The sequence below is a fragment of the Pangasianodon hypophthalmus genome, chromosome 11 (assembly GCF_027358585.1).
Source record: "Pangasianodon hypophthalmus isolate fPanHyp1 chromosome 11, fPanHyp1.pri, whole genome shotgun sequence".
Lineage (NCBI taxonomy): Eukaryota > Metazoa > Chordata > Actinopteri > Siluriformes > Pangasiidae > Pangasianodon > Pangasianodon hypophthalmus.
Genome location: NC_069720.1, coordinates 4,287,528 through 4,299,944, shown reverse-complemented (window position 1 = coordinate 4,299,944; position 12,417 = coordinate 4,287,528). Strand labels below are relative to the sequence as shown.

The 12,417-nt window shown below is 38.0% G+C and overlaps 1 protein-coding gene across 1 annotated transcript; it reads left to right on the top strand.

Moving 5' to 3' along the window:
* The first annotated feature begins 1,327 nt into the window (after positions 1 to 1,327).
* Positions 1,328 to 11,757, top strand: dhcr7 (7-dehydrocholesterol reductase). Its single transcript, XM_026930361.3, has 8 exons — positions 1,328 to 1,452; positions 3,955 to 4,067; positions 4,350 to 4,572; positions 6,611 to 6,701; positions 7,567 to 7,780; positions 7,851 to 8,055; positions 9,152 to 9,283; positions 10,442 to 11,757. Exons 2-8 carry the CDS (start codon positions 3,961 to 3,963, stop codon positions 10,904 to 10,906), a joined length of 1,437 nt encoding a protein of 478 aa, XP_026786162.3. The 5' UTR covers positions 1,328 to 1,452; positions 3,955 to 3,960; the 3' UTR covers positions 10,907 to 11,757.
* The last annotated feature ends 660 nt before the right edge of the window (positions 11,758 to 12,417 follow it).

The following is a 12,417-nucleotide window of genomic DNA, read 5'->3' as shown; positions in this document are numbered from 1 at the left end:
TTGATAAATTATTGTACAAAAAGTTTCCTTTTTAAAAACCAAAAAATATTATTTTTGCATAACTATTTTTGCTGAGTTCATTTTGTTAATTAACACAATACACCCCTGTATTCTTCTTCACTAATATCAAATTTGAACATGTAAACAAACAGAAATGTATATACTTTTAGAAGTATAGAAGGAAAATATCCAAAATAAATCAATAAATCTGAAAACTGATAGTTGGAAGAAAAAAAATCGCAATTTTCTGAATGTGGTTTCGAGTCTTATAAGCAGTTAAACTATAAAAATAATATTTCTGAATGTGATATAAATGTGATATTGCATGCATCATGCTGCTCACCACTACCTGTATACTGTTTATCTCAACTAACTGCACCATCATTCCTATTTATTCCATTGAACTTCATTGCCGTTTGCATTACTGGTATGCATCATATTGTTTACCTTTACCTGTACACTGTCATCTTATTGCACCGTAACCTTTTTACCTCATTTTAACTTATTTGCTATTTGCACTACTGGTTGGATGCTGAGTGCATTTCGTTGTCTCTGTACTCGTACTCTGACAATGACAATAAAGTTGAACCTAATCTAACCTAACCTAAATGTGGACTTATAATCCACATGCGTTCATGAATTGTTTCAGGTCAAACAATTTGCCAACAATTGCCAATGATGAAGTCATACTTTTTGTCCATTTAGAGTTACACTGTATTGTTGTGGAATGTCCGCAAAATAAGTTAGTTCCTGTTATCACTTACATTAAAGCAGCTATAGACATACACACACACACACACACACACACACACACACACACATATATATATATATATATATATATATATATATATATATATATATATATATATATATATATGTGTGTGTGTGTGTGTGTGTGTGTGTGTGTGTGTGTGTGATATAAATGTGGACTTTTAATCCATTTGCCTCTATGGACTTTTTCAGGTCAAATTTAAGTTTTTATGTTTATAATCCATATAATTATAATCCAGCAAATGCACCATTTATTAATTATATACTTTTAAAAAAAAAAGAAAGAAAGAAACCACTGTAATCGGATATTTGTGCTGGGTAAGTTTTGTTTTCTGTAATTTCTCATATCTTGCCTCTATTTATTATGAACGTGATCCTGAAGCCCAGAATCAAGTGTTCTGCGTAAATCTAGCGCAGTGCGACGCTCTAAACAACAGGTACAGCTTTCCGCTTCCTCTAGTCTCATCAGGTGCTTATGGCGTCAGGGCCGCGCTGTCCAATCACAGAGCTGGATATTTTGTGTACGTTATTCTAATTGGGCGAAAAATCTTACATATGGTGTGGGCGGAGTCGGAATTCTGCAAAAGTCCCGTCCCATTTTTTACTGAGTATTATCAACATCTGGGCAGATTCTCTTCGAGAGGTAGAGCTGTGCACTCCTTCGTGCCCTATAAATAAGTAAGTAATACTATTTAATATAGTTTAATATAATATTTAATATAATGTTATATACTGTAATACTGATATTATTGTACTGTTATTGTGCTTCAGTTACAATTCTGGCATTGCAGATGAACTTTATGGATTAAAAGTGATCGCTTAGAATAAACAGAAATTCATATTATTAGATAATAAATGGTGCACTGGAGTTCAGTGAGGTGTGTTACAGCAGAACTTTGTGGAAGATGCATAAGTGTATTGTGTATAAGTGAATTGTGTAAAAGTCTCTCTTATTAATTACATTGTGTGAATTAGTTGTGGAGTTGCAATAGCTCAGTGTGCAAGGTTATAGCACTTGGAGGGTCTAAGACAACTGTCATTCATTCATTCATTCATTCATCTTCAGTAACCACTTTATCCTGATCAGGGTCATGGTGGCTCCAGAGCCTATCCCAGGATCCCAAGGTGCAAGTTGGGAATACATCCTAGGTGCAGTGTTGCCACCATTTATAATAATAATGCATGCCCAAAGTGTCACTAGGTGACGTCACAAGCCAATTTGTAGTGTGATACCACCCCATTACCAGCTGGGTCCCTGAAGGACTAGTGGTTAGGCCTCGGCGCTCTCGCTGCTGCAGCCCAGGTTCGATTCCCTGCCAGGGAGCTAACCCCAGCCACTTGGGTTACACAAGATAGTGCACTCCCAGTGCCGGATAAAACTGGGGAGGGTTGCGTCAGGAAGGGCATCCAGCCTAAAAACTGTGCCAAATCAAATATGCAGACCAATGATCCACTGTGGTGACCCCTAATGTATTATTTTCAGATAACAGCATGGTCTGAAGTGTATTATTCCACTTATACCGCAGCGATTTGCGATGATAATAATGTTTAATTTTTTAATGAATGATACATCGTGCTTTTAATGGTTTATGGTTAGATTTAATGTTGTGGAAGATCCGTGAGACAAGTTAGTTCCTGTTATCCCTTACGTTACAGCAACAATCAACAGTAATACTCTCACCAACATCTCTCTTTCTCTCTGTCTCTCTGTCTCTAAAAACACAACTTGTCTTTCAACCGAGAAACAGGAACATGTAAATTCCTCTGTCCTAGAGACTTTTCCATGCTGGGAATTTTGTAAAACATTGTGACAGTTACAAGCACTGACACCTGAGACTCCTTCCATAAATGTTAAATAAGCATCTCCTAACAAAAAAACTTACCTTATCTTTACCAAAAAAAGTTTTTCATTGGGAATAATGGTGATCACTGATTGGCCATTGGGATCAATGGTGATTAGTGATTGGTCATTGGAACAATGGTGATCAGTGATTGGTCATTGAGAATAATGGTGATCAGTGATTGGTCATTGGGAATAATGGTGATTATTGATTGGTCATTGGGAATAATGGTGATCAGTGATTGGTCATTGAGAATAATGGTGATCAGTGATTGGTCATTGGGAATAATGGTGATCAGTGACTGGTCGTTGGGAATAATGGTGATTATTGATTGGTCATTGGGAATAATGGTGATCAGTGATTGGTCATTGAGAATAATGGTGATCAGTGATTGGTCATTGGGAATAATGGTGATCAGTGACTGGTCGTTGGGAATAATGGTGATTATTGATTGGTCATTGGGAATAATGGTGATCAGTGATTGGTCATTGGGAATAATGGTGATTATTGATTGCTCGTTGGGCAATACTCAGACAGGCTTTACACACTGGTGGTGAGTCGACTGAGCCCACTCTCTTAATTCATACAAATGGAAAGTCACCAAAGGGGTCTTAAAAAGTCACAAGTTGGCAACACTCCCTGGATGGGATGCTAGTTCATAACAACTGTCAAATATCAATGCACTTTTATCATAAAAATGCATTTGTGACATTATATGCACCTTCAGAAATATTCCTGCATGACTTATTATGTTCGTAATGGGTGGTAACAGTCTTTATCAATCTCTTTGGCCAAGTTCTTTATTACAGATGTTAGCACACTTTATATAACAAGTTATCTTTAAGTCTCAAGTCCATTCAGCACCCTTGACCTTGGTTTCCAATCTCACTTGGGTGTGGTATAGAGGTTACCTCTGTATAGATTACAGATGATCCAATCATGATGTCCTCACAGTAACTGATGATATACATCAAGCCAGAGATTCCCAATCCTGGTGCTGGAGAACCCTCTGACCTGCACATTTTAGTGTTTTCCCCTACTCTAACCCACACACGTCAGTACAGGAAGGGCTGTTAATTAGCTGATTAGTCCAATCAAGTGTGTTGGGAACAGGGAAAATACTATAATGTACAGGACTAGGGTTGGGAACCTGTTTGAAGAAAGAAACAAGCGTCAGTGAATCAGATTAAAAACGATGCCAAATCCAATCCAATATTGGTGCAGCATTTCAGTCCAGTATCAGTACAGTATCAGTACTCAGTGTCAGATCAGTGTCAGGCAAATCACTAATATATACCACGTGACTCCCTTTGTGTTTCTGTCACCTTTTCTTTGATAGAGATCCATGAGTACATCAGAGGGTGTCCGAAAGCGCCATAAGGTTCAGCCCAGTGGCACCAATGTGGGGCGGAAAGAGAGGAAAGCGGAGACGGGCCAGTGGGGGAGAGCATGGTAAGTTCATACAAGGTGGTAAAAGTGGACATAAACAGAACGCTAAAAATGTTACATTCACATTTTTTTACTCAAATGTTAGACCTAGTTATGTGGAAATTAAAAGAACTCATAACTTCATACTTTCTGTTACTAGTTTCACAGTAGTTACTGAGTAATTAATGGTGATTTCTGATTAAATATGCTTTAAGTGAACTCAACAATATGCTGGCACTTTAATCCTGAGCTGGATAGGTTGCCAGTTGCAGGGAATTTAACTTTCTTCATCTGTGGTTACACCAGGGAGGTGGACTGGTTCTCGTTGACTGGTGTGATTCTGCTGCTGTGCCTGGCCCCATTCATCGTCTTCTTCTTCGTCATGGCGTGTGATCAGTACCAGTGCTCAGTCAGCTTGGTTCTGCTGGACATGTACAACGGAGACGCCAGTCCACTGAGCATCTGGAAGCAAGCGCCTTCATTCACATGGACCGCTGCCAAAATCTACGCCACCTGGGTCACCTTCCAGGTAAAAATGTTCATATTACAACAGTGAAAATTACAATACGATATTGTCATGATATTGTTTCTCCAAGGAACATTTAGTGAGTTCAAACTTGCATACATCATTCTATACACCTACAACATAACTACATACCTTTTCCATTCATTTCACAGTAGTTGCAGAATTATGTTTTAAAATGAAGCACTAAATAATAAGCTGTGAGGTTAAAAATGACTATATTACAATTTTTGGAAACCTTGTACAGTGAGGGTAGTTATATGATTGCCTTCACCAATAACGATACACATGAGAGGTTCGCATATACCTCTGGTTGTTAGTGAAGCGATATGGACAGGGTTTGGATCCAAGTGCATGATTTTATTAAATGACGTAGACAAGTCCAAAAAGGACAAGCTAGTGATGTTATGCTGGGACCTGAAAGCTTCAAGCGTGTGGCGAGAAGGCTTTCATGTGAAGCTCAGTTTGTGTGGTTTTCTTCATTTAGAGATTGCTCTGAGTACGGGTCCATTTTTATCGGGTTGTTTCGAGTCATCAATAATCTGTATAGATTGTGTAGAAGCATATTCAATCTCAAAGCCCTATTCAGAGCCCATTTAAAGAAACACAGTTTCAACCCTGTTCAATTGAAGCACAGTATTCATTTGTAAATTTGAATCTTAAGGACATGATTACATCAAGGATCCTTTTGCACCTACTAGCATTATAAGGTCTTTTAACATACAGAGAGATATCTCTGCACACGTGTATTATTTAAAAATGTAATGTTTCGCTACAAAAAAGACACTTTCATATTAAAAAAATCCTTTATGTAACGTACAACAGCCATTTTTTTTTTACTGGTGCTGTCATGTAGAACAGTTTTACATAGCACACATTGGTGTGTATTCTTTTTTTAACCATTTGAGGACCTAGTGTAGCCCCTGGTGAAAAATCCAGCTACCGGCTACCAGCTGCCAAAACACAGGCCGAGTTGAACAAACTGGTAGACCATCATTGCCAGGTAGTTCCTGATTACTAAATTGTCTAAATTGATCAGTGTAGAAAACATTTGCGATGTTCTACTCGCCTTATACTTGCATTATTTTCTTAATAATGACTGATCCAGTGTTGGATCATTAATAGCAGTACTTAGGAAACCATTTCCTTTCTACAAGTGCTGGTCTACCAGTTTGGCCTGTGTTTTGGCAGATGGTAGCTGGCTGAGCTAGATTTTTTAGCATTGAGAAATGAACTATTTATCAGCACAGGTGACTGGGAAGATTCACTGTTTCATGACGCTTCATCTTGCCATCACTAGGACAAAGCAAATTTAAAGTCGATAATTAAATTTGAACGTTCAAAACGCTCAGGAGCGTGACTAGTGGAATGCTAGGTGTGAGACTTCACAAAGATTCAGCCAAAGTCCAGGTTATTTATGGGAATTGTGCTGATTGGGAATAGATGGTTGTGATTTGAAGTCCAAGAACTAGAACGTAGCATGTCATGTGACTCGGTTTGTAGTTTGTTGTTTTGCTGAGCATTCTTGGAAATGCTGCTGGTATGTGGCACAGGCATAAAGATATTTCAGCCTTGGCAAGGAAGAAGCTTGACGAGGAAGCATTGTATGAACATTACACCTGCTCCATTATTGGAAAACATTACAGAATATTATTCATAACTAATCTAGTTGTTTTGTGTCAACTGGAATAAAATGAGCAAAATATGTTTTAAAAGTTGGAGATTTCAAAATGGTTTAATTGCTCAAAGCAAAAAGGTTGAGGTGGGATTCTGACTGAAACAAAAATGATGAAGTAGAGCGGATAAATAAGGTTCTGGATTAATAGTGTGTCACTAGTTATGTTTTTAAGGGTTAAATCTCATCAAACCATGACACCTTAGCAGAGAGCTATAATTACGCTGAATGGAAACATTCCATAATCAGTTGTGTCTGATTTCCACAAGTGTCTGATTAGCAGTTGTTCCAAGTGTGGAGAAAATAATAATGAGGAAATACCATACCACCATGATTCTTTAACTTTTGCACTTGGCCTCTCTCCACTAGATGGTGCTGTATATGTGCATTCCAGATGTTACCCACAAGGTGCTGCCAGGTTACGTAGGAGGGGTGCAGGAAGGAGCTCGTACACCAGCAGGTAACGAGATCACCGGCCTCAGTGTCAGCCATCACAAGCTTGTGATTGTACAGCAGAGGAAACTGATCCAGAAGAAGATTTTATTGTCTTTAGATTTTGTAGGTTTTGCAGTAAACCCACATGGTAAATAATGCTGCATTACTGTTAGCAAAGATACTGTGGTGTCTGAGAGGTGAGGACTAGCCCAGAATATTATAAGTTAGACATATTAAACAAGGACAAAAGTGAGAAGAAACTCAGAGACACATCAGAGCACAAATAGTTGATTATTTTCATATAATGGCATGTCTCAAAGAGTTTTATTCCTCTTATACAACATCAAATTGCCAATGATTACAATTTTTTATTTATTAAGGAACAACACTGCGTGACTTTGATCCATTTATAGTTACATTTAATGTTGCGGTACATCTGCAAAACAACTCCAGCCTTTCTTTTTTTTTCTCTCTCTCGCTTGAAATTAGTAAGAAAAAAATGCAGCTTCTTATGTTACAGAGAAAGAAGACTTTCCCATGTCGGATAATTTGAAGCTGTTAAAAGCTGTTAAAAGCACTGACACTGGAGACTCCTTCACCATATCCATGAATACACATGTTTTTTATTCAGTTTATTGAGAGTAACATATTCAAATTTGTTTACATTACTATAAACCTTGCAGTCAGAACTATTGTCCTTACTGCTGTGATAGAAAGTGTATCAGCACCTTTTAACCAATCAGAATGGAGAATTTAGCATCGCTGTGGTATAATACTATGTGTTTATCTGGTATCACTGTGGTTGATTTCACATCTTTGTTTTCTTGCTCATAAAACTCCTGTACTTTAAGTTAAAACTTAATAAACACACGCTGCTTTCCTTCTTTCAGGCCTGATTAATAAATATCAGATCAACGGACTGCAGTGCTGGATTATAACGCATGCTTTATGGGTGGCCAATGCTTATCACTTCCACTGGTTCTCTCCCACCATCATCTTCGACAACTGGATCCCGCTGCTGTGGTGCACCAACATCCTCGGCTACACTGTTTCCATCTTCGTTTTTATCAAGGCCTACTTGTTCCCTACCAACCCAGAGGACTGGTAAGAACATATTTTAGTTATTTGTATCTTGTTCCATTGTGTTACCGACTGACCGGTTCGTGTCGTGCAGCAAATTCACAGGAAACCTCTTTTACGACTTCATGATGGGCATCGAGTTCAATCCACGCATCGGAAAGTGGTTCGACTTCAAGCTCTTCTTCAACGGCCGGCCCGGGATCGTCGCCTGGACTTTGATTAATCTGTCATACGCTGCCAAGCAACAGGAGCTCTATGGTCATGTGACCAACTCCATGATCCTGGTCAATGTGCTGCAGGTGAGCATTTCTACACTCACTTAATACAGAAGTCTAAGGCCAATGTAGTTTGTTGAATTGGTAATAAATCTAATAATCTAAAATCTAAGAGTGCTTCATGCATTTTTTGTCAGAGCAGACCAATACATTTAATCATAATACACAGTTAATTACACTTTCCCGAAGTTTTGAGATATAGAGGTTGTACAGAGAAGGGGAGTCAGTCATATTGCCCATGGGCCCATGTGTTTCTTATTCTAAATTCAAATCATTTTGTGGACTGTTATTGATTTAAATGATTTAAAAAAAAAGAATAGTCTCAATTATTCCCCTATGAGGCAAAATAAAGCAATAAACCCAGGGCCATAAAAACTCAGCTACTGACACCAAGTTTACCTACCTATTCTCACAAATTTACCTCTGTAACTAATATGTCTTTTCTTTCCCAAAGAACTAGCTGAGGGGCTTCATACTTATGCAACTGCAAATTTTATGATTGTTTATTTGTAAATAATTTTGCAAACTATATCAATTACCCCCTCACTTCTACATTATAGGCTATTTTGTGTAGATTCCAATTAAGACAATTTCATTACCAGGATGTAACACTACAAAATATGGAAATGTTCAAGGGGTGTGAATACTTATGTAAGCTGTTGTATATTTAAATTTATATAATTGGGAATTTTTGTTAATGAACTGCAATATGTTGATCCATTTTGTAGGTGACGTATGTTCAATTTGCATGTTAAGAATGTGCCTTTAAGATAAATGCTGATAAATGAACACATTTAAGAGGAGTTACTGGTCTACTAAACTGATTATTCGGTCCAGCCCACTTAACATTTGACTAATTGTAATGTGGCTTGTTATGTAAAATGAGCTTGACACCCCTGATGTAGACATTACGTTAATATGTTAACAAGACTGGACTATTCCTTTAATGCTGATTTGCGTTACTATGTGTGGATTATGTCACTGTCTGAATGATTGCTGGCTTCACTTTGATGAAAGACACTTGAGATAGTCATCCCTGTCAGAAATATTTTTATAATATTTTTTTTCTCATGCCTGGAGTTCACTGCCTGTGTGTGATGAATCACTCTTCTCCACTCAGGCCATCTATGTGTTAGATTTCTTCTGGAATGAAGCCTGGTATTTGAAAACGATTGATATCTGCCACGATCACTTTGGTTGGTACCTGGGCTGGGGCGACTGCGTCTGGCTGCCTTTCCTTTACACACTACAGGTATGTTAATGATACACACCACTTCACAAAGCTTCAAGCATTAATGTGCACTCAGGGTAAAAATAACAGGGCATCTGCTAAAAATTGCAATTGCAAAACATTTTCAAGCCTTCTTTCCTTCTGGCCCGAACAGCTATGCTTCTTCTGGGGGCGGGGCTAATTTCTGGGCCAGAAAAATATAAATAGAAGCCTGAAACAAAGTGAGATTGATTGCACATTATATATATATATAGTAGTACATAATAGAAATGATATGATTATTATATGTATAAAACATAAAAACTTTTTTTTTTCTTTTTTTTACATAAAACTGTATGTGCTTGGTACAATGTCTGTAAATAATATGACCTGAGAGGACCAAGGTAAACTACAAAAGTACTGAAAAATGAAAATTTTGTCAAAAAAAGACAGAAATTCAGGGTTTGGACCAAACTGGTTATATGACATACTTTCATACCTCTACTTTTAGGAAAACAATAAATGTGGAAATGTTTTTCTTTTACTTTTAATGTTTATACTTTTTAATTTTGCCTAAGCTATCTTCCTGGAAAGATCAGGTTGTGATCACGCCAGTTTAACAAACACAGCATTAAACACACTCAGTCTGCCTAAAGATGTCTAAAACCTTGCTAGCTAAGTGCAAATTCCTCAAACGAGAAGGATAGTAGCCTAATAAATTAAGTTTGTAATCAGATACCGGCTTTCAAAACGTCTGTAAAGCTTCTGCACATTGGAATAAAATCTTTAAATGCAGTTTTCTAACTTTCTCCTTTTTTTTTTAACTTCTGGTTGAGACACATGCAGAAGGGAAACATATTTCAGTGCAGGAAAGTCTGTAGTTTTCAGAACTATATATATACAGTATACAGTATATGTCAATAATTTCACCATGTGAAGGGTTTTCCAAGGCCGCCGCACATTTCTACTCCTACCTATTCTCACAAAACCTTCCCTCAGGTTTCTCCCAATGCTATGTTATTTACTATTATTATTTGTCTAAATTATTACTAGTAAGTGAGACGAAGCTATTAAGCATTTTAAAATTAGTCTACTGGGTGATCTATTGCTAAGAAGTGGACAGAATGGAAGATTAAGCCACATGTTTATGTAAGAAATATTGAGTATCTCTCACCTTTCTCTCATGATGCTCTGTTTCAGGGCCTGTACCTGGTCTACAACCCAATCCAGCTCTCCACGCCTTACGCCTGGGCCGTCCTCGTCCTCGGCCTGGTCGGCTACTACATCTTCCGCTCGGCCAACCATCAGAAGGACTTGTTCCGGCGCACGCAGGGTGAGTGCAAAATCTGGGGCAGCAAGCCAACCTTCATCGAGTGCTCGTATCACTCCGCTGATGGCGGCATTCATAAGAGCAAGCTGCTCACATCAGGCTTCTGGGGCGCCGCACGTCACCTTAACTACACAGGCGACCTGCTGGGTGCGCTGGCGTACTGCATGGCATGCAGCCACGGGCACCTGCTGCCCTACTTCTACATCGTCTACATGACTATCCTGCTGCTGCACCGCTGTATCCGCGATGAGCATCGCTGCAGCAGCAAGTACGGTAAGGACTGGAAACGCTACACGGCCACCGTGCGTTACCGCCTACTGCCTGGAATCTTCTAGAACAACAGAAAGTTATCGCCTTGCTTCTCATAACTTCACTTAATTGTGTGTGTGGGACTGTATCTGTTTTCCTTCAGTGTTTTTTTTTTTTTTTTGGTTCAACAGCCATCAGAATTATTTTAGTTCTTGACTGGATTTAGTACATGTTAACTTCTCTACCTCATTTCATGTCATTTGGTTGTACCTGGATTTTAAAGCTCATGCAGGAAACTGATGTAAATTGATTCATATTTACTATTGTTTTATGACCAATTTGTAAAGTAGCTGTGTGTGTGTGTTTATTCACATAATATTCAGTATGAAAGTAGGCACTACTTCTATGCATTTTAAAAGACACTTACATGTTTTATACAAAGGCTTTTGGAAGAATTCTTGCGTAGCCTAAAAGCAACAAACAACCCAATACAGCTCTGTGTCAGAGTTTATTTTATAAAAAGCTTTCAGCATGAACAGTTTCTACAATGCACAGATGAAAATTAGGTTAAAGCCAAGTACCATATTCTAAATAGAATGAAGTTTAAATTGTTGCTGAGTTTCCCATATTACAATTTTCTTTTAAAACATACTCAGTATGTAAATGGTAATCGATAATGAAATATACAGTAATTTGTATAGTACATATTAATTTGTCTTAGGATGTTTTTTGTAATAGCACACCCAGTGGTTAAACTTTTGCATTCCAGTTTATAAAAATATTATAGAGGACTTTTTGTTTTCTCAGTAACATGACAAACTGTGGGGTTTTTTTTTGTCTTATTCACTTCAAGAGAGAAAAAAAATAGAGGCTGGTGTGGGAGAATGACTGTTCATGGATATTCCACAAAAATAAATGTATCTACAAATGGATAAAATGTACACGTTGGTAGATTGCTGTGCTATAAGAGGAATAATGCACTAGGAGACGTGCTTTGATTAGAACATTCTCAGCTTCAGAGTGTAAGAATAACTGCTTTGCATCAGTCCACACCACACCACTGTGTCGTTGATTATTTTCCTATAACAGCACATCCTGAGTGCTTTACTCCTTAGATATTATGTATCATCACCTGAGATATCACATGAATTCCCTAAACTCAAACATAAGCTGGTTCCAACTAATGAATCTGAATGTTTCCTTCTACAGTCTGTCCTTTACTCTGAGTTCTGTACTGACTAGAAAGGCTTGGCAGACATTTCCAGCAGGTGGCAGAAGGGTCCTGCGTTTAAAAATGTTAGAAACTCCACTTATCACGTCAGTCTGGCCAGGAAGAGACACGAGAAGGTCATCTTGTATGTGTTGATTATATGTTATTGCATATATAAAAGAGCCGCCAAAGCTAAAAACAAAACCAAACAAAAGCCCTGACCTTTATGATGCATCATGGTTCATTGTGAGCGTGTGCCTAAGTACAGAGACGGAGATGTGTTTCGTGAACACGTGTGGTTCTGACACTGAATTAGCATTCGGGAAACTTTTCAGTATTATTAATAGTAATACTTCAGAACCACAAACAAACTTTGTACTTAGGCAC